Source organism: Salminus brasiliensis, chromosome 8 (assembly GCF_030463535.1).
Source record: "Salminus brasiliensis chromosome 8, fSalBra1.hap2, whole genome shotgun sequence".
NCBI lineage: Eukaryota > Metazoa > Chordata > Actinopteri > Characiformes > Bryconidae > Salminus > Salminus brasiliensis.
In genome coordinates, this window is record NC_132885.1 from 27433358 (window position 1) to 27460261 (window position 26904).

Genomic DNA, 26904 nt, shown 5'->3' on the forward strand with positions numbered 1-26904 from the left:
GGGTGAAGTTAAAACGTGTTACAGCCTGTATCTCACCTCACCAAGCTGAACTCCTCTCACGCTTCCCTCACTCCAAGTGTCCTCTGGATTTTGTAGGACTTTCCGTGCTCGGAATTTCTCCTAAAAAAAAAACAACAGAGAGAGAGAGAAATAAACAAATGCTAAATATGAATATTCAGAGAGCAGCTTTGCTCCATATCGTTCCAGCTCGAAAGACCCTTGGAAAACATTACAACAGAGAGGAAAAGCTGCCATCCAGCTGCTGGTGTTTAGTTATTCCGCCATATACTCCTTTATTTATTCTGCCGCGGCGCGTTGGCCGCCCTTTCTCTGCAGATTTTACAAACCTATTTAGATGCGCTTTCTGTCATCAAGTTCACCCCCCCCCCCACCACCCCACCCACCCAAATCAACATTATTTTATCTCTTCTGTTTGAAGTTTTAGATTCGCTGGTTTGAGGTCCGTTATCAAAGTGAATTAATTTTAAAAGTTTATTTAAATGTATTCATATTATGTATTAATAAACAAGCAATACGACACTGGATTGCAATGATGCCCAAATAATGCCACAATGTCCACATTCAGCCAGGCAGAATAAATGAGGGTTTCATTAATGTTTTAATTATGTTGAAAATGTTTCGTTGTTTGAGTCGGGCAGATTTAAATGTTAACACGGGTACAAACCAATTATTATTATTATTATTTATGTAATTTTTTTATGATCAATAATACAATATGTATTTGAACGTGGTTCATTCAAATTATAGATCGTATGTATTATAGAGGTATTATACAGCAATATTTAAATATATCTACCTGTCACTCTTTGTACAAATCCCGGTGCATGATGATATGATTTATACAAAGAAATGATGCAGCTTCTCTTCTGCAGAATATATCAAATGAACAGGGAAGCATAATGATTCTGTTGTTTATGAAAATGAGAAAATGAGAAAAGCGTAATTCGTTTGATTTGATCATCACCGAATATTTGGAAAAGAATGTATATGTTTATATTTTATTTTATAATGAGAGAGTGGGTTGGTGTGTTTTCTTTTGACGGTTGCACAAATAACCGTTTGCAACATTAAGAAAACGACATTTATAATAATAATAATACTAATAATAATAACATGAAAATTGTGACTCTTCTAATCGTCATACAGGAAAGCAGTGAACATGTAGTGTGTTGGATATGACGTAAAGTTTCTGTTTAGCACATTCATCCAACATTGTTGTTTCTGTCTAGCTTTAATCCTTCCCTGAACAGTTTACTCCGACCAGTAAACGTATCTACATATCAGACATTATTAGTTAATAATGAAGAGTCTCGGTTTTTCCACAATTTCTAGACTTTGTTACATAATTGTTCTCGACAAGGAGACCAGAAAACCAGTGTTCATAAAACTGACACGCGACTGAGAATCCAGTTTCAATTAGTTAACTAGTTAGTTAGTCAGATTTCAATGAGTTAGTCATCATTTCATTTTGATTGATGTGGTGAATATAATCTGAAAATGATTAAGTAGTTTGGAAGTTTTGAAGGGGACTGGAGAGAGCTTTTCATGATAGGCTAGAGCTGACTGAAAGAAACAAAAGGAGAGGACAAGCAGAACAATTCACTTAAAACTTTTTTTATTGTACTACATTTACAATCCCACATCATCCCTCATTCATTTGAAAATACAGTCGAAAATAAGTAAATAAATATCCCTTCACACTTTTATAAAAAATAAAACATGATCATTCTTTGCGTCGGTCAGTGACAGTAGAACAAAAGCAAAAAATGAGAGAGAGAATAGAGAGAGAGAGAGAGAGAGAGAGAGAGAGAGAGAGAGAGAGAGGGAGGTGCAATATGAATTGGGCTCGCTCCAAAGCCCAAAGCGGGAAGTCCTGATATAAAATCTCTCATACTGTACAAACACTGTCTACATATTTACACACTTTATTTACACACTTTACACACACATCAGCAACGTTTGTCTCTCTCTGAAAGGAACACGTGAATTCCTGGAGTGTTTTAATAATAATAATAATAATAATAATAATAATAATAATAATAATATTGTTGGTGGAACAGTTAGGCACGTTCACAGTCTGGCTGAACAGGTTAGGAAAGCTACGTTAAAGTCACTGATCCGTCCGTGTCCGTTCACTATCAACTTCCTCTGTAACTCTCAGAGAAAACAACAAATCCCTTATCGTTTGAATTTCGTTAGACCTAAAATAGTGCTTTGAATTTACCTGACGTCATTTTCACGTGAATAAAATACACTACGTCAACAGCTCCTTGCTGAAACTACGTCAAATATTTCCTTTCTAATTTGACTCGTGAGGTGACGGGTTTAACTCGGGCTGGGGGTCTCAATATGCTGCCAGTGTGTTCTATAACACCATACAACTTCAATATAGCAACCCCCCCCCCCCACCCCCGACCCCCCAACCCCCGGGCTGGTCCTGCAGGACTGTAGTCCAGCCCAGTTCGGGGTCTTTGTGAAACAGGTGTGTTTTAACAGATTTAATAAAGTCTACTCAGTTTACATCACGAAACACACTGACGTCATATTGCACTGTATTGCGTTTCTGGGTCAGGTTCGCGCTCAGGTCGTCCAGCCAGGTAAAGTTCAACGCACTATTTTCACGTTTTTCAGTGTATATGAGTCCGGGTCACGTGCGGGTGCACTAGTCATTTGGAGTCGCCCGCGAGCCTCGTCATGCTCACTGCGCTCATGCCGGCCACGTGCGGCGGCGGCGGTGGGACCTGGCACATGCTGCAAGGGCACGGCATGCCCGCCCCCCAGTGCTGGAAGCTCGAGGTCGCGGGAGGAGCCTTAAGCAGTCCATGGTGGGCGCGCACGGAGGCCACGGCGGACAGGCCGGGCGCGCCTGCTGCGGTGGGCGGGAGGAGCGCGTGATGCATAGCGTGCGAAGCGACCGGGTGTGCGGGCAGAGGCGCAGCGTGGGCCAATGCGCCGCACGCGGAGGGGTGGAAGGCGGCGTGGTGGCCCGCCGCGCTCGCTGCCGTTGCGCTCGCAGCCGCCGCCGCCGCCGCTCCTCCGGCCGCTGCAGCCGCCGCAGCGCTGGCGCCGCCGCCGTAAATCTCGCTGACGAGCCGCTTCATCTCCTCGAGCGAGTTGCTGAGCATCAGGATGTAGTTGCGCGCGAGCAGCAGGGTGGCGATCTTGGAGAGCTTGCGCACCGAGGGCCCGTGCGCGTACGGCATGACCTCGCGGAGCCCGTCCATGGCGATGTTCAGGTCGTGCATGCGCTTGCGCTCGCGGCTGTTGATCTTCAGCCGGATGGTCTGCAGCTCGTTCTCGGACAGCAGCTTGCGGTCCTTCTTGGAGAACATCTTGAGGGCCAGTGCACTGGCGCAGTCGTCCGCGACGCCCGAGGCGGAGGAGAGCGCGCGCCCTTCGCCGCCGCCCAGATCAGCCAGTGAGTCGCCCTGGGTGGAGGACACGGCGCCCGAGAAACCGGCAGACTTCTTCATGGCGGAGGAGAGGAACAGGTCGTCCGCTTCGGGGGAGGATGGGCGGCTGGACACGCGGCTCGTGTCAGAGTCCATGGTGCGCGTGCGGTTCGGCTCTCAGCAGGTCACTCAAAGCTAACAGTGTCTGCAAACGCAGGGAAGAAAACAGAGAAGAGTTCAACGATCAGAAACGAGTTCACGCGCTAAAAACAACGCAGACCACTTCTACAGACACATCAGCTCGTTAGCGCGAGCTCACGATGAGGACACTGACTGTCTCTCGCGAGCTCAACGCGCCGGAAACTTTACGTGTAAATACTGTGCAGATCACAGCACTACCTCCTCATGCACGCCCTGCAAACTTTCTGCACGCGAGTAGGAACTTACCGGGAAGCACCTGCACCGCGCGCCTTTCCGTGCTTTTGGCGTTGCTTGTCGGAAGTTTCACTTTGTTGTTGTTGTTGTTGTTATTCCGTGTGTGAGTCCGTGACGGCGCGTTTGGCACGAGGGGAGTGGCGCGGGCGTTTTATAAGCGCGCGCGCCCCCCGCCACCTGGGCCCGAGTCAACGGGACAATGTGACCGAGTTCTTTTTTTTTTCTAAGAGGTCGTCAAGAACCAATGGGCTTCGCGTGAACCGGCGGAGGGGAGGGCTTTGGAGGTGTGTGCGTGTGTGTGTGTGTGTGCGTGTAAGGGTGGGGTGGAGAGGGGGGGCAAATCTGATGTCATTACAGAGAAACGAAGCTTCATTAACTGAATCAGAGCCGCTCCGCATATGGCGCCGCTCGAGTTCAGATCAGAGAGCATCAGATAAACCAAACCTCCCCACAACCAGCCGAGCAGAGCAGAGACCCACCTTACTAAGACTCAAGCCCCCTGATTCTAACTCCACTGTCAAACTGCACAGAAGTATCTGGAAATAAAGAGCTGATCGGTTCAGCTGAGTGAGAGGAAACAAACTACCCCGGATCAAAGAGCTGCAGTTAACCGAAACCCCGGGTTTCTAAGATACCGGTTACTAATGAAGATCTGAAGATTAGAAATGCAGTGTGCACGCACTCACACACACACACATGCATACACGTACACGCGCGCGCGCGGCGCTTATTGTTTTAACCCTGCGACCCCTGCGGGCGCCTGACAGATGATGGCGCGCGCGGCCGGTTTCAGCCGTTAGAACGCGATTAAAACGATTTAATAAACGGAGCGTGAAAAACTGATTTAACGGTTCTGATCAGAGAGAGAGAGAGAGAGAGAGAGAGAGAGAGAGAGACGATCCTACAAGTAGGCCCAACCCCATAGTGGTCAGAATGGTCATGAATGAATTTGGACAAGAGTTTACACACAAATAATATTCCCCACCTTTCACCAAAAAAGTATTGTGTTTTTTTCTTTACGTTCTGAAATAATATGAATCTGACTGTTGTTCTTTACATATGTCCTAATTTCATGATGACTCCCAGAAATTCGTCAAAGCCGTATTTGTATATGGACTCCAATGATTCCAGTGATTGTTTTTCTTTGTCCTGTTAAGCTGGAACATTGGAGGTGTCATTATGTTTGCATGGCACTGAAGAAATTTACATTCATAAATAAAAAATACAAAATAATAATAAATGAAGACCTTTCCAAATGTCTGTCTTTACCTCTGCTCGTTTTATAAAAGGGAAAGGTTGATGAAACACATTTATTTGTTCACTTATCATATTTAAACCATATAAATACAATTTAACGATAACACAGTTATTATAATTATAATAATAATAATTATTATTATTATAATAACTATTATAACTAACAATAGTTCTACTATTAATGATATTATTTTATCCACAGTGTAGAAAACTCTACAGTAATGAATGCTAGTTGTGGACTGATTTATTTATTTATTTTTTTTGGTCCTTATTACTAAATCTATACATTAAATATACATAATATATGGCATTATTTTTATTTTATGTACAATTGTATTATATGACATTGTGCACAGCTGTAATGGGTTTCTTTGGTCGAGTCAACTGATTCGCCTGATTTACTCCCTTAGAGTGCACCCAGGGGGCGCAGTGGCAAAGAGTGAGGGCAAGAAAGGAAGAAAGGCAGAAAGAAAGGGATGAAGAAAGGAAAAGAAAAGCAAAGCTGCCCTCAAGCTGCCTGTGTAAGAGGTCTGAGCTCATCAGCTGCGCTCCACAGGTTACCCGTCTGCTCCGTGGCCTCTCCCAGCCTTTAGGAAAAAGTCCTCCTCGAATCAGGGTCGTTCGCATATATTTTTATTTTATTGTTATTATTATTATTATTATTATTATTATTATTATTATTATTGCTATTATTATTATTATTATTATTATTATTATTATTATTATTATTTTGAAAGTGTGTTTATTTATTTAGTCGCGCCGCGCGAGCGCTTGTTGTTTGGTTGTTTCCCGCGCGGACAGTCCCGTCTGTTTGCTTGTTTACTCGCGCTAAATAAGCTTATGCTAATGAGGCGGTTTTAAGACCGGGGAGAAGTTGCGTTTTAATCACCGGAGTTGGGCTCCGTTCATTATGAATTCCGGTAATCTCACTTGTTAAGTGGACCCAAATGGTAATATATGCTGAAACTGTCTGGATTACAAACACGGAGAGTTCGAGCAGCAGAGGAAGAACAGAGGAGCTGCTGCGGTTCAGCTCAGCCGCATATGATTATCTGAAATGTCAACCAGGAAGAAGGCGCTGAGGCGCTGTGCATCAGACACGCGCGCGCGCGCGCACACACACGCACACACACGCACGCGGGAGCCGCACACGCTCACGGTCTGAGTGACAACTGCCTGGGGAGCAATTACAGAGGCAGAGGAGGGCTTTAGTAAGCCAGACTCTTTGAGCATGTTGTCTCTGGGCTAATTAAGGACACAGGCTGCTCGCGCTCCGAATCATCTCTCCGTTTGCAGCAAGGTGCACTCCTCTGAAAAGAATCAGGACTGAAAGTTTGACTCGATCTAGAGCGACGGATCAGTGGTGAACCGGTAGCTTCCAGTGTAGTCCAACTCAACCTCAGCAAGGCAGAAAGGCAGCGGAGGCACCAGGCCAACACGCTGCGTCCAGACTTCACAGTTCAGGTGCAGAAAATGGAAGGTGTTAATGCAGAAGACATTAGCATATACACACCTGCTTATCTCTGCTAATCACAGGCTGGGGTTCTCCCATTAAGAGAGAGAGAGAGAGAGAGAGAGAGAGAGAGAGAGAGAGAGAGAGAGAGAGAGAGAGAGAGAGAGAGCTTTTGCCACCTGTAGGCGGATGAGTGTGTGTGTGTGTGTGTTGGTTGGTGTTGAAATGAATGTGGGTGTTAATTGTGAATGCTGGCTCAGACAGCCTTTCCCCTCTTTTCATTAAGTTTATGAGATAATGACCCATTTATGAAACGCTAACTTTGGCTAATTTGAGCGATCGGGTCTCGTATAGTTATAGAGGAGCAAAACCTCCCAAACTGCACAGCCCTGAATGAGCCGTGAGCTCTTGGTAAGTGTGTGTGTGCATGAAATGTGTGTATTTTTTGGGTTTGCGGACATAACATGATCTTTTGTGAATGTATTTTTGTTCACAATTAATATACAGTCATGTGAAACCACTGGGGACCACTCCATAAAATGTATGTTTGCATGTTATTAGTTTAGTTAAATTAGGTGTGCATTTTTATTAGTAGTCAGTGCAGAAATCCAGGTCCTTCTGAAGGGTTCTGTGATCTTTTCTGGCAACTGTAGTTCCTCTAGACTTCTTTTTGACTGCTATTGCTAAGTACCACCAAAGAACAGCATATATATATATATATGGCTGTAGCACATCAGCTGCAGATGATAAGAGGGGATTTTTTAGAGGGAGGACTCTTATTTAGACCTCTAATATTTTCTTTTGTTTGCTCCTTATTGTTAAAGTAAGTGTTATTTCCATGGGAAGTCCTAAGAGCTCTCTGGGGCCTTCAGAAAGCAGCTGGTCAAGTCTGGGAAGGAATTTAATTCGATCTTAGAACAATTAAATAAATCTGCTGTTCCACTGTCCATGAAATAATAAGTAAAACAACTGCCGACATGGGCCAGGTCCTTGCAAGTTCAGCTCAGGAGCATGTGTAAGGTCTTCAACAATCCTAAATGGGATCCCTCAATCCCATGGGATCGCTCTTGCCACAGTTGATGTCAATCTACCTACAGACCACAAGGCTGATTTTCATAGGAGGCGTACAAGGAGGAAACCCTTGCTATCAGAAAAACATCAATGACATAACGTTGTTGCAGTATGATGTTCTCTGGCAAACTTTTGGTTTTTTTTTTCTTCTTTTTTTGACAGCAAGGGTTTCCTTCTCCCATCTCTTTCTAATGGTGAATGTATGACATCAAGTGTGGCAAGAGCTACCTATAGATCCAGTGATGACATTTTTGGATTGTCGTATAGTCTTCTTTCTTAAAGCATCTTGCGTTCTGCTCTCTGACTGAACTTGCTGGGACGGTAAAGTTCACGGATTATTTTGCTGATTTCTGATTGTTCTGAGATCTTTTTTAAATTCCTTCCCAGATTCATATGCATCTACATATGCATCTCAGAGAACTCTGCTGCTCTCACCATAGTGATAACACTGACTTTACCAGGGAACGAAATGTCTGAGGTTTAAATAAGACAGGCTTCTCCAAAATCCTCACTGACGCTGTTCTAATCATCTGCAGATGATGTGCTGCATTATAAGTTATAATACATGTGAAGTCAGTTAATTACATTTTAGAAATGAATACAAAAAAGTATAAATGTAGTTTTATTACATCAGTTTCTCAACATGGTTCAAATAAATAAACATTTTAGCACAGATGCACAATGTTATGTTATAGATAAATGAATTGAAAGCGCATTAAAACATTTTCCAGAGTAATGTAAGAGCAGCAGTCCATGACCTCAAGCTGAGGAGAGGTTGGGTGAGGTAACAAGACAATGACCCAAAGTAGACATGGTCTAAAATACCTTTAGCAAATAGTTAAATTGAGTGTGCATTTTTATTAGTAGTCAATGCAGAAATCCAGGTACTTCCAAATGGTTCGTTTAGTTTTTCTGGCAACTGTAGTTCCTCTAGACTCCTTTTTGACGGCTATTGCTAAGAACCACCGAAGCACAGCACAGATAAAGATTAAGATAAAGACAGAAGGTATCAGATCTATTGCCGTTTTCTCATATATCATTGGGGGGACACTGCCAAACATGTATAAATGTACCAAAAGAGCGACTGTGAATGTACCTAAAGAGTGTTTACATTTCTGGCCCAACAATACACACCCTTAGGGTGGTGAGGGGTGAACACACTTTACACCCTCTCCAATTTGTTCAGAGTCTATTTTTTCGCCATTCCCAGCAAAACATCTCTTTCTCTCTGGCTGGGTGGCAGTTGGCTCTGTGTTGCGGTGAATACCAATGGTGAGGACGAGCATATGTGAGCCACTGTTAATCCTGCTAATCTTCCTCCGAAAATAAAAAAGACAGGAATAAAGGAAAGGGGGAGGAAACAGAATGGAGGGAGAGAACTTTCCCTCTCTGCTTGTTGAACAGAGTTGCTCCAAACCTTCTTGTTTTCTTTCATGCTAAAGCCATGACACGAAGGACGGTACGCCATGATCATGTTAGGAGCCTTCATATTTGAGAGTATCTCGCTGCTGTCCAATAAAATTTAATTTTAATTTTAATTTTTTCTGGAAGAATAGACCTGTAGAAATGCTCGAAATTACTTGACATTAAAGTCACCATTTTTTAGATGCATGTTTTTCATTGGACAGCGACAATATATGCTCTACAAGTATGGTAGCAAAACCCTCAAACCTAGAACAGTTTCACACATGCTCTCTCTCTCTCTCTCTCTCTCTCTCTCTCTCTCTCTCACTCGCTCTCTCTCTGATGGAACTGTGCGTTGTTGGGTTCTATGCGAGGCTTTTGTCCCGACAACAGCCATTAGTAGGTAATTAAGTCTTAACGTAGCCTCCGCTCCCCTGGCTACTATTACACCCCGCTCAAATGGAGCGGCTTACAAGCTCCTTTACACGCCAGGACAAATTGAATGGGGGCTCATTGGGCTCTGCCTATTATTCCTGCCGCCCCATCTGGCTGCGGGTGGATAAAGGAGGGATTTGCAGGCCGTGTGTGCTCGGGCCACTGGGTTCCAGGCCAGGGTTGGGGACATGGTGCGTGCGTGTGTGTGTGTGTGAGGAGAAGTGAAGCCTCTTTCTGAAGGTGGCTGCTTCTTTTCAAGAGAAAGCTGTTGGATTTGCTCTCACCAAATGTTACAAATGTTTCCACAACCTGCTCCCCTGATCCTGCTGGAAGGGGCGGCGGAGGGGGGAAAGGAGGGGGTGGGGGGTGGTAAGTGTGTGTGTGTCAGAGTTTGGTGGTAAATGAGTTGCATTTACTTGATGATTTGGATAGATTTGTAATTTGCTCTTTTAAAAATGATACTTTGGGATTGTTTTAGTACTTTTTTCTAGAGCGTAATTAGCTTTTACTCAATCAGATGTTACTAAGTATTTGAAGTATTTTATTTTAGCACAAGAGAGCAACCAAAAAGAGAACATAGAGAGAGCCGTAATGCAGGCTCTATGCTGGTAGATGGAGGATGGAATTTGACGCTCCTCTACAGTTCAATGCAACTTTAATGAGAAATGAAGGTAAAGTGTAAGAAGTGTAGACAGACATGACAAGACCAAAAAGTAGTAACACTCTAACATGATAGACATGATGAATGCAATTACTCCTATTGTTAAATTCTGGAATGCCTTTCTGAGGATGTTTGTATCTGTCAATAGAGAAACTAGGTCTTCCCTGAGAGAAAAGTAACCGTCAGTCAGGGGATTCAATTCAAAGCTCACACAAATGACTTAACTTACTGTGTATTTAATCTAAACCTATAGGCCGAGTGTACCTACACTGAAGAGTAAACAGGTATGGTCAGAAGCATCTGATGTTCAGCCAGTGATTATTCCTCTGGTTAATATTTATAGTCACTGGTTTCAACAACAGCTGAACTTTTTAAGGAGTGATTGTAACTGCACATTTGAATGCCCTCTAAAGCTCTGCTCTTTCTTTAGAGGCTTAAGCTCGTACCATTCCTGCCCTTGTCATACTTTTAGGATCTATACCTAGACCATCTCAGAAGGCCATGAACCAATAACAGGTTAGCATACGTCCCTAAAACAGTGATCCACAGGATTTGTGTTCCCAACTTAAAACTTTTTGATGCCTTTTTGATGTCCATGAAAAGGTGCATAAGCTACTCAGTATGTGAGTCAGGAGTATCAATGTAGGTTTATTCAACGAATGGTTGGGAAGTCAGTGTAAACAGATTTTGTATTTTAGAGCATTTCTATTGGTCAATCGTCAATTTTTTTTACACAATGTGAAGAGCAACTTCCAGATTAAAATGATGTCAAAAAGTAAAAAAACAGCAAAATTGCAGATTTTTATTTATTTATTTAGATATTTATTTATTTATTTATTGCGACATCCCTTCAGAACAGTTATTTGTCTTGGTACTTTTTTTTTTTTTTACTTCTGCTTTGGTAATTGTTTGGTACTTTTACTTTAATTCCAGTTATTATTTACAGAAGTAACCATTTGCCTTACGGTTTTAGGCTACTCTACACATTTTATTGTGAACTGAGCAAAAGTAATGCAGTGTGGAAGTGTTTGAAGGTGTATTATTATTACTTCTGGAAAGATGACCTACCTTTTTAACCAACCTTTTTTGATTTTTGTACAATTCAGAAGTTACATAGAAGCCCCTCAAATCAGAAAGTGTTCAAAATTGGAAGGCAGTGAGAAATAATGAATTGCTGGCAATAACAAAAATTTGGTGTAATTGGATGTTTATTATTTTTCACTCATAGCCCCTTATGACTGGTGGAGACATTTTTTTTTGTTGGAAACACATATTCTACTATATTCTACTACTGGTGCTTTGTTTGTGTTTGTCAGTAAATTAGTTGTATTTGGCAAACTAAGGCTTTGACTTCTAAGGGTTTAAGAGTATTTTGAAGCACAAAGAGAAGTGCACACGGCCTACCATATACGCATAGGAAAGGGAGAAAAAAGACGAGAGGAAGGAAAGAAGGGGGAAAGAAAGAAAGTCAGGCTGAAAGCAGATTCTCCCCAGGCCTGATCTCTCCTCTAGCTATTAGCATACAGAAAAGAGAGAATTCCACCACTCCCCTCAACACACGTAATGTCTAACGAGGGGGCTGGCAGCTTTATAGCTCTCCTCCTACCCATACACACACACATGAGCAGGAGCAGGTTGGGGTTTTGTTTTTTGGAGGAAGATGGTGATTGTGTGTGATTGGGACTGCCCTCTGTGTCACCTTCTGTACTCCAACTGTTTAAACTCCAAACTATTGTCTCCTCCAGCATGAAAAAGAGCACTAGTGAAAAAAGAGTAGTGCATTGAATCTGCTTGGTTTAGAGTTTCACATGAATAACGGAAATTACAGCGAAAAGTATGATAACTTGGAATATGTGTGATATAAAATTGTGTTCATGTAGAAATTATGTACACATCTGAATCTGAAGGTAATTAGATAATTAAATATTTTTATGATTTGGCTTTGCGCTGAATTTGAAAGGCTAATGTCGCTAACAAGTAATGTAAGCTTAGTGTCCCTAGCATTGTGTAAAATGTATAGATTTGTATAGATTCCAAAAATACAGGGACCAAACAATACGTTCACATCGTTTGCAAGTACACTATATGGACAAAAGTATTGGGACACATGCTTATTTATTGTTTCTTCTGAAATCAAGGTTTCTTTTTGCTGAAGTAAATTAAGGCTTTCTGCTAGATTTTGAAGCACTGCTGTGTGGACTTGATTTGCATTTGGTGACATTTCCTTTTGGAGTTTTAGTAAGGGATAGTCAGGATATTGGATGATCACCCCCCCCAAACTTCACCCCAAAAGGTCTAGGTGGAGCACTTTCATTCCAGAGAACACAGTTTCACTGCTCCACAGCTCAATGCCCATTTAGACCACACCTGGTCAAAGGCATACCAATAGGTTCCTGTTTATCTGCTTCAGAGTGTCCTACCCAATTGGTAATACTTCTCTAAAGATTTGCACATTGGTGTCAGCAGTAGGTTGAACTTCAAAAAGTTAAATGCATTCATTAGAAGGGGCGTCCACAAACATTTGGACATACAGTGTATGTTGGCAGGCAGCTATGTGAACAGATGTTCTCGTAGGTTTCTGTACAATATAAATTCCCACTTAACGTATTGTAATAGCAAGGCCAATTCTAGCATTTTTACTGTATGTAGAAGACATTTGGGTTTGATGTCAAATAAGGTCATTAGGAAATGAAAAGTAAATAAAATTTTCTCAGAAATTCAGCTTTTATTTCCTGATAATTACATCTAAAAGAACTATGTAGCGCATGGGACCTTTAGCTTAACACCGATATTTTTTTAAATGACAGGTGATTCCAGTTGCATATCTGTGCCTTGGTTGAATGCTTGATTGAACCAATAATAACTGTACTCCAATAAATGTCTACTTTTACAAAGGATATATCAACATGAAGGCCAGATTGTTGTCTATGGTGGAGTCATTGGCATTGGGTATAGAGGATGAAATACAGAATCCGCTGGCTTACTAACTACCAGACATCGATGAGTTCAGCCAAGGAAAACAACAGAAGTTAATGACAGAAACATTGTGAGAGCTGCGATGGAAAAGCCCAAAACAACAGTCAGTGACATCCCCAACAACCTCGGCAGGGCAGGGGTGAAGGGGTGAATCACAGTCCACCATTTGAAGAAAAGCAGGCATTGGTATTGGCAAATAAGTGCAAAGATGAGCCACAAAAGTTTTATGGACTGAGGAGACTAATATTAACCGTATTCCAAAGTGATGGAAAGGCCACGGTGTGGGATACATACTCCTGGCCTGAGTTTGCATGACTGCCTCTGGAACATTTCTTTCTTATCTTTATTGATGATCTAACTTATGATGGTAGCAGCAGAATGATGTCAGTCTGCAGAGAAATGCATCCGTCTGGTTGGGAGGAACACAAGACATTTGCAAACACAACAACGGATGTCACTGGCCGGAAAATGTGTAGGATTTTAGATTGGCCAAATCAACCAACAGACCTCAACCCAGTTGAGCTGCATTTCAGTTCCCCCTCAAGTAAACTCAAATAATGGTCTGCCACCAATGGTGCCATGTTCTCAGCCCCAAACATCTATAGAGTAAAACAAGAAGAAGAAACAAGCACACTAGCACATGACATGAACATAGAGGCCTCCGCCCACCCCAGCACTACCTGAGAGCTAGTCATCTTATTTGCTGATGTGCAGATCCATGGCGGACATATAGTTGAGATGTTGGAGGTTTCATGGTCTGTTCAAGCTACGTTTAGCCATTATCTCCTTTTGTGGGCTGTGATTAAGAAGGTTCTATATCACTGAGAAGACCCATTTAACCAGGTTGTGAAGGAAACACTCGCCTTCACTAAAACGAACCTCATCCCCCATACTCTAATAGCCCTCTTCCACCTGTTACATTCACCCTCTGCCCTTATTCTCCGGCATCCTATCCTCTCTCTCTCTCTCTCTCTCTCTCACACACACACTGCCCTTTAACCAGACAGATGGGCTGCAGTCCTATCCAACGTGTCATCCAGCAGTCAAGAGATGGAGCAATATTGGGACACAGACAAAGGAAAGACATGAATAGGAAAGAGAGGGCGTGTGTGTGTCATACACAGACCAAGTGGCCCTTGGCTCTTTGTTCCTGTCTTGTTTTCACTCACATTTCCATTTACATCTCGGGACATACTGTTAAGTATGCCAGTCTGCCACCGCCACACATCTGCACAGATGTTTTAAAGAAAGATAAAGAGGAAAGATAAAAAAAAAACACTTTCAAGCGTGATATCTAGAGGATCCGTAAAGTATGCATTGTCACATAGCGTTACATACAGTAGCCGGTCCTTAAGGCTTTCATTGCCAACCTCATTCACTGCCTTACTCTTACACCTTCTATAGTGTTTAACCGCTACTGCTGTTAAAGACATTCACAGTCTTGTCAAATAAGTAGAAGAAAGGGAGTCTAAAGTGTGTGTGTGTGTCTCTGTGTATCACTGCAGGGGAATGTCGTTGGGCTCTTTCTCCTCTTTGGCGGCGGCCCTCATTCAATTCTTTTGCAATTACGTTGTCATCAAGCCATTTGGCTGCTGCGGCCTCCGAAGAGCGGCACAAGAAAAGAGCCGGCTGATTGAATTAAAGCAACACCAATTCAGCCCTGCTGAGAGCCAGCTAAGGAGGGGCCTTCAGAGAGGGAGAGAGAGAGAAAGAGAGAGAGAGAGAGAGAGAGAGAGAGAGAGAGAGAGAGACAGAGAGAGAGAGAGAGAGAGAGAGAGATACTCGACATGAACTGAATGTAGGTACAAAAAACTAGGTGTAAACACAACCGTAATCACTTGGCACATTAGCCATTTGGACAGGATTAAAGAGCAGCATGCATCATCTGTAACACAGTAATTACTTTTTGCTGGATTTTCTAAATACCTTCATCCAGACACCTCCATTTAACTGTGGGTAGCTTGCAACAGCATAAAAGCTGATGCTGTGAGCTGCAGGGCAGTATGGCTTACCACTGAAACAGTCACACTCCATACAATCCAGCAGTCACAGTGATACTTTGACATCACTAAAACTGTAAGCTATGGTAAACTACTCCATTCCTTACCCTGCTAACCTCAGGAATGCTTACTGCACAGAGCAACTGTGTGTGTGTGTGTGTGTGTGTGTGTGTGTTAGGGCCGGCGGAGCCCATTTGTCACTGTGAATAAGCTCAGGGTGGTTCACATCATTGGGGCATTGATGGTGTCTCCTCCCCTGTTGTAAAACAAGGCTATGAGTCGCACAGAGATACAGGGGGCATTGTACTTCCTGCTGGGGGCCAGCGTACCACCCAGAGTGTTCTCCAAAAAACTCCCCCCTCCACGCTCACCCCGCCAAAAAACTGCCCCTCTAGCCCTCCACCCTCCTCTTCTGTCTTTACATGACCTTCACAGAGCAGCATCACCCAGTTTAACTGTCTACTAGAGAAGGAGAGCATGTAAGAAAGACAGAGAGAGAAAGTGAGAGTGCAAGTGAGAAAGACAGAGAAAAAGTAAGAGAAAGAGAGCAGGTGATACAGACAGGGTGAGAGACAGGAAAAGAGAGAGAGAACAGTGGAGAGAAAGAGAGAGAGAGAGAGAGCATGTGAGAAGGACGGAGTGAAAGAGAAAGCATGAGAGAAAGGAAGAGAAAGCATGTGAGAAAGAGTGAGAGAGAGAGAGAGAGCATGTGAAAAAAGAAAGTGAGAGAGAGCACAAAGGGGCAAAAGAGAGAGCCTGTGATATAGAGAGTGAGAGAATGTGAGAGAAAGACTAAGCATGCGAGAAAGAGAGTGAAAGAGAGCATTTGAGAAAGCTTGAGAAAGAGAATGTGAGAGAGAGCATGAAAGGGCAAGAGAGAGCATATGAGAAAGATAGTGAGAGAAAGTGAAAGAGAGCATGTGAGAAACAGCGAAAGAGAGCATGTGAGAAACAGCAAAAGAGAGAGAAAGTGAGAGCATGTGAGAAACAGCGAAATAGAACATATGAGAAAGAGCAAAAGAGAGAGAAAGTGAGAGCATGTGAGAAACAGCGAAAGAGAGAGCATATGAGAAAGATAGTGAGAGAAAGTGAAAGAGAGCATGTGAGAAACAGCGAAATAGAGCATGTGAGAAACAGCGAAAGAGAGCATGTGAAAAACAGTGAAAGAGAGAGCATATGAGAAAGATAGTGAGAGAAAGTGAAAGAGAGCATGTGAGAAACAGCGAAAGAGAGAGCCTGTGATATAGAGAGTGAGATAATGTGAGAGCATTTGAGAAAGCTTGAGAAAGAGAATGTGAGAGAGAGCATGAAAGGGCAAGAGAGAGAGCATATGAGAAAGATAGTGAGAGAAAGTGAAAGAGAGCATGTGAGAAACAGCAAAAGAGAGAGAAAGTGAGAGCATGTGAGAAACAGTGGAAGAGAGAGAAAGTGAGAGCATGTGAGAAACAGCGAAATAGAGCATATGAGAAACAGCAAAAGAGAGAGAAAGTGAGAGCATGTGAGAAACAGCAAAAGAGAGAGAAAGTGAGAGCATGTGAGAAACAGCGAAAGAGAGAGAAAGTGAGAGCATGAGAGAAACAGCAAAAGAGAGAAAGTGAGAGCATGTGAGAAACAGCAAAAGAGAGAGAAAGTGAGAGCATGTGAGAAACAGCAAAAGAGAGAGAAAGTGAGAGCATGAGCGTGCGTGAACACGTGAAAAAGAGAGAGAATACGTGAAACACGGAGCGAGGCAGAAAGAGAGAGAGGTGTAGTGTGGGATGAGGTTGGAGGAGGGGAGGGGCGTTCCCGAGAGTTTCCCCTGAACACGATAGGTTAATGGGATGATTGATGGCTGTAGCAGTCGGGACAAAACGAGGGGAGGCGATAAAAATCAGAAAAGAGAGAAAGGGAAGAATGGCGAAGGGGCGAAAGAGGTCTTGTATCTGGGGCAGGGATGTGTGTGTGAGTGTGTGTGTGTGGGAATATTTACTGCCATGCAGGAGGAGGAGGGCCTGAGTTCTTGTTAATTAGCGGGGAGGCTTCTGGGGTCTGAGGACACTTGTGTGTATGTATGTATGTGTGGTTGCGGGGGGAGTCAGGATATTAGGGTGAGAGAGGAGATGACCACCAAAGATGCCACACACACACACACATCTTTCCCTTCTTTTAGCCCTGACCTCACACAAAGAAATAAATAAATACTGTGTCCTCTCAATTCAAGCAAAATAATTTACTGCCTGCTTTTGGCCCTCCATGCAAGAATCTCACACACACACACACACACACACACACACACACAAGGCTCTCAAGCTGAAGAGAGCAGGTTTGTGTTTTTAAGAAGATCCTCTCATCTCCTGGAGTACCTTTAAGAGCACACCACAAACACAAATTGCACACACTCTACCTCTCTTTCTCTCTCTCTCTCTCTCTCTCTCTCTCTCTCTCTCTCTCTCTCTCTCTCTCTGTCTCTCTCTCTCTTTCTCTTTCTCTCTCTCACACACAGATTCATCCATAGGTCTGCCCAGTAGTGAGTGCTGTAAGCGACTCCAGTGGACGCTTGGCATTCCCATAGTGGTCTGAGGCTTGTGTACAGCTGCTCGATAGTGGAAACCCTTGTCATGAAGCTCCTGGCGTACAGTTCTTGTGCAGTTTGGAAATGTACTGATGAGAGGCCATTTCTGCACACTACAGCAGTCTGGTTGAGCTTAATTCTATACACCTGTTGGGAATGTCAGTACTTACGTGGCTGTCCACATACTTCTGGCCATAGAGACTAGAACATGAAGACTCGACAAGTTGTTTCTGGCTTAATAACCAGAATGTTAGTTCAACCTCCACCTTCTCTGTCCTCTTTGAGAAGTTGTGGGAGAACTACAGTCTATCACCAGCTACAAACCAGAAAACTGGGGGTTGAAGGCTGTGTGATGGGCCCAACAAGCCTTTTCCAGATTTTATGCTCAATTATTAATCTGGCCTTCCCTTAATAGCTATTCACCTCCCTATGTCCAGTTCTCCGAGGACACCACCATCTGCAGCCTCCACTTTGTCCCAACATCCCAGTCTGACTCTTTCTGTTGCCAAGTAGCAGACGACTCAAGCATCAAGCATGGAACAATAAAGGTTTTATTTATTTTTATTTATTAAGTATTTATTAAGGTTGTATTCATTTATTTTTGCAGCATTGGTTCACTTTAGCCATGCTCTGATTAAGATGGCATTCACATTAAGCAATGAGCCAATTAAGATACATTATGTGGACAAAGGTATTGGGACACCTGCTCATCATTATTTCAAGGTATTAAAAAGAGTTTATCCTCCTTTTGCTGGAGATTATATTTAGTGACAAGAGCATTGGATGGGCCACATCCCAATGTTGGGGGTCTTTTACCCCTCTAGTCCATGCCTGGCATTAGAGATGGTGCTAATAGGTTCATGTTTATCTGCTCCAGAGAGTCCTATTTTATTGGATATAACATCCTATTTATTGGATATACAGAGACTAGATGAGCTGTGTGTGTGTGCATTTGCACATCTTTGTCAGCAAACATGATGATAACAATCATTAAACCCACTGCCATGGAAATACAAATGCAATGTGCACTAACTTGTTCCCAGAGCAAACCAGTACAAATACTTGGTTACCTTACATAAGTAGAATTTTTGGTTATCTATACTTTATTAAAGTAATTATTTTTCTACTTCTTACAGTTTCACACAATTATCTGTACTTTCTACTCCTTACATTTAAAAAATAGCCTTTTCTTTTCGGCTTGTCATAAAAAAAAAAAACTATCCAGATAAATCGCTCCATCCAGAAAGTGTGAATTTGATTGTGGTTGGATGAGAAGTATAAATATATACCATTCTGACACCCTATTGGTTTGTAAGCAATCCCTCGCACCTGCACAAATCACGTCACACTCCATAAAGCACATAGAAGACCTAGTATGAAGATGTCCTAGTATGATGGAAGCGACTCAAGAGAACCTGAGTGAAATGTCCCAAATAAGCCCCACATTGACCTTCCAATAAAGGTTATTGATCACATGCCTCTGAAGTTTGATGTTTTGCACCATTACAACACTTATAGGCAGCTACTCATCATATTTTCCCTTCATGAAACACAGGTTAATGCTCAGTAGTGCATACAGATGCTCCTTTAATATATTTAATATTACTAAAATGCATTCATTTTCAGATATGCAGCTGAAACAAGAAGCCCAGTGCATCCCAACATTTTTTAACATTTACATTTTAATATAATATTATAATTTTTTAGAAACATGTTTTTTGGGGAGGTGGGGTAGTGCACTATAGACCCCTGTGATGCAGCCTAAGCTTTTGGCCTTTCTTTCCCTTACATTACTTTAACATTTCTACTTTAAGTAGTTTTGAAAACAGTACTTTTACACTTTTACTGGAGTAAAAAGCTTAAGTTGATACTTCAACTTCTAAAGAAGTCTTTTTGAACCCCAGTATCTACACGTCTACCTGGGTAATGAATGTCAGTACTTTTGACACCTTTGCTTGTTCCATCTAATTGAAAATCCAGTTTAGAAGAGATTAGTGTTTGTTTTCACAGTTGGACTGAATAAAGCGAAATACCTGTACCTATAGCTTGATATTTCTCTATGACAAGCAAATATGAATGTGACGATTTCTGGCCATCTGACACAACATAAGCATAACTTCAGAGGTTTTTGCCTCTTTTGCTGCGTCTCAATGCACTGAAGCTGTGGATGTCAGTTTTTTTGGAGCTGAAAGTATAAACCAGCAACATGATTAGAGCTCAAGATGAAACCCTATCCCACAGTGTTCAGCTTTTTTTCAACCTGACTTATCTAAACCATAATGTCAACATTATTTACATAGCATATAGCAGTCATGTGAGGTTTAACTTGTACAGATTATATGAATCTGGATGTAGAACCTGGCACCTGGTACCTTGTGGCTACTAGAGCACTACAACTAGTTCTGGTTTAGTAATGCGTCAGCTGAAGATGTCACTGTTGTGGTTCCCTAGTAGTCACAAGGTGCCAGGTTATTAGTTCTATTCCTTTCAACATTTATGTAATCTGTACTGCCCAAGTCCTGCAGCGTGTGGCATAAATGATTATCCTGTGTTTCTAGCATCAGTCCACTTCTACAACCAGGCAAATCCCATCCAAACTCAACACTGACTCACACATTGCTATCTCAGATAGCCCGACTCTTTGTCTCAGAGGCTGGAGGAGCCTAAGACTGTGTCAGGCCCTGATGATATTAGAGTGGTGGAATAAGACGTTTAGTCTCATGAATCCAGAGTTTTCATTGCTGGGCGGGGGGCATTAGCAGTCCACTTTGGGATGAGGTGTAAAGAGTTGTTCCCAGCAAGGCCATGCAGCTGTCCATGGTATCCATGTCCTCTGAATATTTTTAATTGTCTTTTAGATGCTCTTCTTTTTGTGGCTGCTGTCTAACCTGCTGTGTTCCAACCAGCCCCACATATATATAACAGGGCCACAGCCAATTTCAGGCTAAACTACAGGCTATGAAATCACGCTATGACAGACATTACATAGTAAAAAAAAATGTCTGTATCATCTGAACTACAGACTGTGTTTGTGAAACCCCACTGGCCCATCAGAAATCAACCCTATGCTCCTATATAAACGTCCAATTCTGCATGGGTAGCAGTCCTTGAATGTTGATTATTGCACCGTAAATGTCTGGCTTCCCCACACGGAAATGCAGACTGATGCAATATGCTGTCGACATTCTAAAATCCAAACCGCTCCTTTCTTGTGGGCCAGACATTTACTTAGTATTCCCTTCATGTTCCTGATTTTGATGTACTTTTTCAGTTTTTCTGTTTTCTCTTTTTCTTGTTCTTCCTCAGAACCCCATCTGCTCTCCTTGGCACAGTGCACTGACATTCACCTTGAGAGAGAGAGTCAGAGAGAGAGAGAGAGAGAGAAAGAAAGAGAGAGAGAGAAGGAGTGAAAGGGTGAAGCATGCCTCCAGTGGGGTCGTGCCAACATCTGATAAACAAAGGCCCTGCAGCTGAGAGCCTCACACTGCAGCACTGTGGAGGGGAACACAAGCAGAGGAAGGAGGCCTGGACGGAGGAAGGGAGAGAGAGAGGGACGAGGGAGGGAATGAGTGTAAATCAGCCAGGCTGTTAAACACAGACAGCTTTAAGAAGCTGCCGGCCACCAAACAGAGACACACACAGCCCAGTCACCAGCTGCAGAGAGAGAGGGAGAGAGTGAGAGAGATGGGGTGGGGGGTTAGTGAGAGGGCTACTGGCTAGTTAACATTATTGACTGGTTTAATTACAGGCTGAAAGGACTCTAATGACTGCACTGTAATACAGTGATACTGTGTGTGCATTACCCTGTACATCTAATCTTTTAGATGTCCTATATTATTACCTTATTAAACATTATAATGCCAATAACTGCTAATTAACTGGCTGCTGATGGTTGTGTACCCTTGTTTGTGTGATTGTGTGAAGGTTTCGACTAAGAATAGGCCAGTACCTTTGCATTGGGTATCTCTTTATACCAGACACAATGTGGCATTGTGGGAGTTTATTATATACATATACTAGCAGGCAAATTGCAAAAAAATAAAAAAATAAAAAAATGAGTCCAATCTCAAGACCAAGACTGGACATAGCGCACTTTACAATATATGAGAAAATATGAGAGCTTTAGAAAATGCTTTTTACAAAGTGATCACTCTGCAAGAAGCAGCTGATCTACCATGATACTGTCCATTGTTGTGTAGTTAGTGATCATATAATAACTTCATTATATTTACCTGACAGACTAAATGTAATGAACTGAGATCTACTTTCTCAGTGGTTCCATGAATAAAACTGCCAACAGAAGACAAACACAAACTCAGCTTTAATAAAAGCAGCCCTCGTTTCCATTTCACAACATTTTGAGGCATTTTGTGGTACATCTCCTTATGCAGGGCTGGGATGTCAAGGAAATTCCAGTGTGTATTGGGAGTATATATTCAGAGCATCCATGTCAACATTTGAAATAGCAGTTTTCTATGGTTCCTTTTTTACCCACTAATGACAATGGCAAACATACTTGTTAGAGGGACTCCATGAAGCTCTCGAGCAGACTGATCAATCACTGTTTCACAGAAAATCACTTAAAATTGCAAAGTTACCAACATTGTCTTGTTATTGAGTGAAAGGAAACTGCAATATGCAAAATCAATTTAGCAGAAGTGAAACGAACTATATTTGACAGTATATAAAAACATTCATCAACAGACACGCATCCAGACCTTGTTCTGTCCTGGGAAGTCGCTTGCTGTCTTAAAACACAGACTGAAGACCCATCTCTTTCAATATTACTTAGATTAACACTTATCTTTCTCTTATTAAAGTAAGCCTTACGATTGGACTCATGTCTTACTTGATTTGACATTCAGGTAGTGTAGTGTAGTATGCTGAGCATTGTGTTTCTAGGTGTGCATGCTGACCTTTGTATTTGGCAGCATGTAAGCTTGAGGTATAGGAGTGAAACACTTCTGTAAGTGGTCACCTTACTGACTTGTGTTTAGTAGTGTCTAAGCTTAGAGGTATCTTTGAATTATTAGTCTATTCAAACTAGCTGAGGTTATTCTTGGGTAAATAGCAAAGCAGGATAAGGATAAGAGCACCTGCTAAATGCCTTAAATGTAAATGTAAATATGATCAACATTACTTGGTTCTAAGTACTGCAGTGGACCAGATTAGCCAATAAGAGCAAAACATGCTTTTTTTAAACATATGAACAGACATAAAAGACAAAGTGAAGCAGTAATAGCAGGAAGAGTATATATGATGTGAAATTACCATACAGTTTTACCTATGTGCTTTATCAGAATGTATACTAACTGTATTCCCATGTATTGCACCCGAAACTATCTGAGGGTGGCGTATTCAATATGCAGCTATGCAGCCATCACTACTTTTTTTCCAGAGTATTCTGGAAGCAGCATCCTACACTTGAGCAGACTGAGGGGGTGGGAGAAATCTAGCTGCTAGGAGGCCGAGGCTCTGACTGTGTTCTCTAATTCAAAGTGAACTTTGTTTAGAGGTGAACGCAGAAGTCAGGAGTGAACGCAGCAGTAGACCCAGCACACAGCAACAAATGCTGTTCATCGGAGACAACCTATAACACACACAAACACACACAAGCCCTACCTGACCATATATGAGTTGCTGTGAGCTTAGGCTCCCCCCCATGCACACACATTGCCACAGTTTAGCGAGTTAACACCCAACTCTCAGTGGTCACACTTGCAAGGTTGAGTGTTTGCTTGTTTAACTGGCAGGTGGTAATGAGGACACTGTGTGTCGCAGTGCGTGTGTGTGTGTGTGTTTAGCAAGCAGTTGGTAATGAGGGGCCAGTGTGTATGTGTGTACTGTTTCGACTCGTAATGAGGTGTGAGGGAGAAGCGCAACAGACTTTAATAGCCAGTAATTATGGAGTTTGTCTGCGTGGGTGTTTGTGTGTGTGTTTGTGTGTGTGTATTATGTATGCATGTATATACAGTATTTGTCCTTTGTTAGAGAGGTCACTTTCACACCTTTACTCTGTTAACTCCTGTTGAGCGCAGTTGACTGGCAGGTGGGTTTTGCAGCACTTTTGCCTTTTTGCCACTCTGAGTGTGTGTGGGTGGGTGTGGGGGGTTAACTTACTGTAGGATATGCATTGTGTAGAAATGCATTGACTAGCAGTGTGGAGGTGAACTTTGCACTCCAAATTCAGGCCTTGTCCCACTTGAGATACTTGGAGGCTTGCAAGGCCGTTGGACAGAGGTTAGCGGTTCCAATTCGGTCCTGGTTTCACTGACACTAACACTGCATTAACACACCCACGCTAAATCTGGGGGAAAAGAGAGATAAACAAACTGTGCAGGAAAATATAGCCCTCCATGAAGGAACTGATTAACCCTGCTGTTGTAACTGTGGAATTAATTTAATTGGAGCCGATGGCTCTTAACTCGTCTGCTCGGGAGATTATCCATACACCATGTTGACCAGCTAGAGAGTTCATCCCTCAAACCAGACCCAGTCACAGTCAGTAGCGCTTGCTTTAGCTGTTAAATACTTATTTTTTATTAAATGGATGTTAAAGCAACATTATGTCGAACTTTTACCGTCAAGCAAAAGCCTCTAATGCATCTCTATTGTTGCTACTTCGGACTCTGCATGCTGCTAACTGCACTATGTGAAGCAGGCAGGACAACAGCGTAACTCGTTACTCATAATCAATGCATGTAAGCATATCTTGAGGGGTGGCTCAAAGCATGAATGCCACTTACTGATGATAGGGGAAGCCCAGGAGCAAGAAATAACATCTCTATTATAATGCTGCTTTTAAGGGAATGAATACAAAATGGTCTTTTCAGAGACATACTGGATTTGATTTCATCAGCTGACTCAGCTAAAGGGATCCAATGCCTTTGCTTATGGATATTAATTTTGAAACAATGTGGATTTGCATGATAATGTTTTAATTTTTTTAATTGTACTTTATGTGACTGTTATTTGCAAAGGAAAATATTACAGTCTCTAAAGAAGAAAGGCAAATTTCACAGCTCTGTCTATCAGTCCAGTTCAATTTCATTATTTGGAAATCTAGGCTAACAGCTGCCAATAAAGATGTGAGTAAACTATTGTAATATATTGGGCCACTTTAAAAAATAAAAAATCACAGTTGATCACATTAAAAGTCATAATTGCTAACAGTGGTGGCTCAGCAGTTAGGGCCCCGGTGTTATTGGTGGCTATTGATGGCAGGTCTGTGGGTTTAAAACCCAGGCTCGGCAAGCTGCCACTGTTGAGCACTTGAGCAAGGCCCTTCACCCTCCCTGCTCCCTGAGCACCGCAGCAATGGCTGCCCAACTAGTCTTGTCATAACTTTTTTTGAAAGTTAATTACTTTTTTAGTTTTACTTAATGTCTTTAAATATTTCTGCACTGTACAATGCTGATTGTTGTTGAACTCACCAAAGTGCAGAAGGAAGAAGGAACCACAGGGCCTGGAGCAGAGGCACTGCCAGGGATTTAGGTCCAATGACCATACATTTCACTGGGCCCCACAACTTAAAAAAAATCTGTCTACATGCTCAATTAAGACATCGTAGGACCCCTGTCAGTCACAGGTCCTTAAAAACGTTCCCACCGTCACCCATGGCCTAGAGTCACACATCTATATATATATATAAATATATATATATATATATATATATATATATATATATATATATATATATACATATGTGTGTGTGTGTGTGCATGTGCTTTGTGACACTCAGCTCAGACCTATCTGATTGAGGCACTCACAGCTTGGTCAGTTTTATCAGAGGAGGTTTGTTAATGTAATTTGTGAGATTTTACGGGAAAGTGAAAATCTGCAATCCACAGTCCGCAGTCTGGGGTGAATCTAGTTATTATTGGGATGCTGTGATAATCATAACAAGAAGAATTTACAGCGTATGTATTACTCATAAACAAAGTACAGTACTGGTGAGAGTTTTTTAAAACTCCAAACTGAAAATGATCCTTAAAACCTTTGACTGAAATCCACATTTACAGTCATTTTGATCATATTTCAGGAACGCAGAGAAAAGTCACACAATGTGGTATCTGCATGTTGCCCTTACGAGCGCTCTCTGACCCTGGACTAACCCGGTTATGACCTCCTGGGGATGCCCTGAGTTTAGGGAAGCCCTACAAATGACCTCATCAATTAAGACACCAATGAGCTCCACAGCAGACAGCTCCTGCATCCTCCATCACTCTCTCTTTCTCTTCGGCTTTTGTCGCTCCCTCTCTCTGCTGGCCTTGCCTGTACACTCCTCTACCAGACAAGTGGCTCTTTTTGTTAAACACACGCTCTCTCTTCCTGACACTTTCTACCACCCCTTCAACTCAGATAACCTTCACTTGCCCCCTTCACACTTCCTTCATGAGTTCATCATTATCCCACCCACGCTCTATCACACACACCAGTAAGGGGCTGGAACAATTAGTGGGGGAACTGGCAGACAGAACAGAACTGCATAGACACTGGAGTTTTTCTTCAGGTCAGTGCAAGAAAGGACTATACTTGGATGGATCATTGAATGAAAGTGCTAAAAAGAGAAGCGATGGTCAGGACTGTATGGTTATTGGTTAAAATGGTTTTATAGTCATTCAGAATGTATTTTCTTAATGAGATGCATAAAAAATAACAACTTAATTTGAGGACAAATATAGTCTTATGTTTAAATATAAATGTATGTACAAAGAAAATTCATGACAATAGAAAATGACAGCTGATGCTTTCAAATGATGTAAAACAAATGAATGGGAAGTAATGGGATGGATATGATAGTGATGATACGCCAGTATCTTACATTACAGCCAAAACATTGTGTGGGGTGATACCACATACATACAGAGGACTAAGCAATGACACTGAGGTCAGACTTTCTAGGCCGTTGGGTTTTCTCTAACCAATCCCAACTGACTATACTCAGCAAACCCTTCATAAGCTTATACAGCTGAATTAAAGCAGTGAAGAAAACTGAGGGGCATTATTGACCTCCTGAATCGATACTGGAATTACATGTACATGATGTAGCAATCATCCATCCATTCATCCATTCATTCATCCGTTGTCTTGTCTGCTTCTTCATGGTCCAGAGCCTAATCATCGGAATCATTGCAAGGTAGTAATACCCCATGGAAAGGGTGCCAGTTCCTCACAGAGTACCACACACACATACATTCACTCATACACTCACATGATAGCCAATTTAACTACCATGTGTGTTTTTA

At 42.3% G+C, this 26904-nt stretch overlaps 1 protein-coding gene across 1 annotated transcript; it reads right to left on the reverse strand.

Annotated features, from left to right (window-relative positions):
- Positions 1 to 1619: 1619 nt before the first annotated feature.
- olig2 (oligodendrocyte lineage transcription factor 2) lies at positions 1620 to 3984 on the reverse strand. Its single transcript, XM_072685220.1, has 2 exons — positions 3861 to 3984; positions 1620 to 3618 (listed from the first exon to the last, which is right to left on the reverse strand). The coding sequence occupies exon 2, from the start codon at positions 3567 to 3569 to the stop codon at positions 2688 to 2690; it is 882 nt and encodes a 293-aa protein (XP_072541321.1). The 5' UTR covers positions 3570 to 3618; positions 3861 to 3984; the 3' UTR covers positions 1620 to 2687.
- Positions 3985 to 26904: the final 22920 nt, after the last annotated feature.

What these genes read in the sequence shown, in the direction of transcription:
- olig2 (XM_072685220.1), bottom strand. Translation starts at nt 3,569, where the DNA reads ATGGACTCTGACACGAGCCGCGTGTCCAGCCGCCCATCCTCCCCCGAA.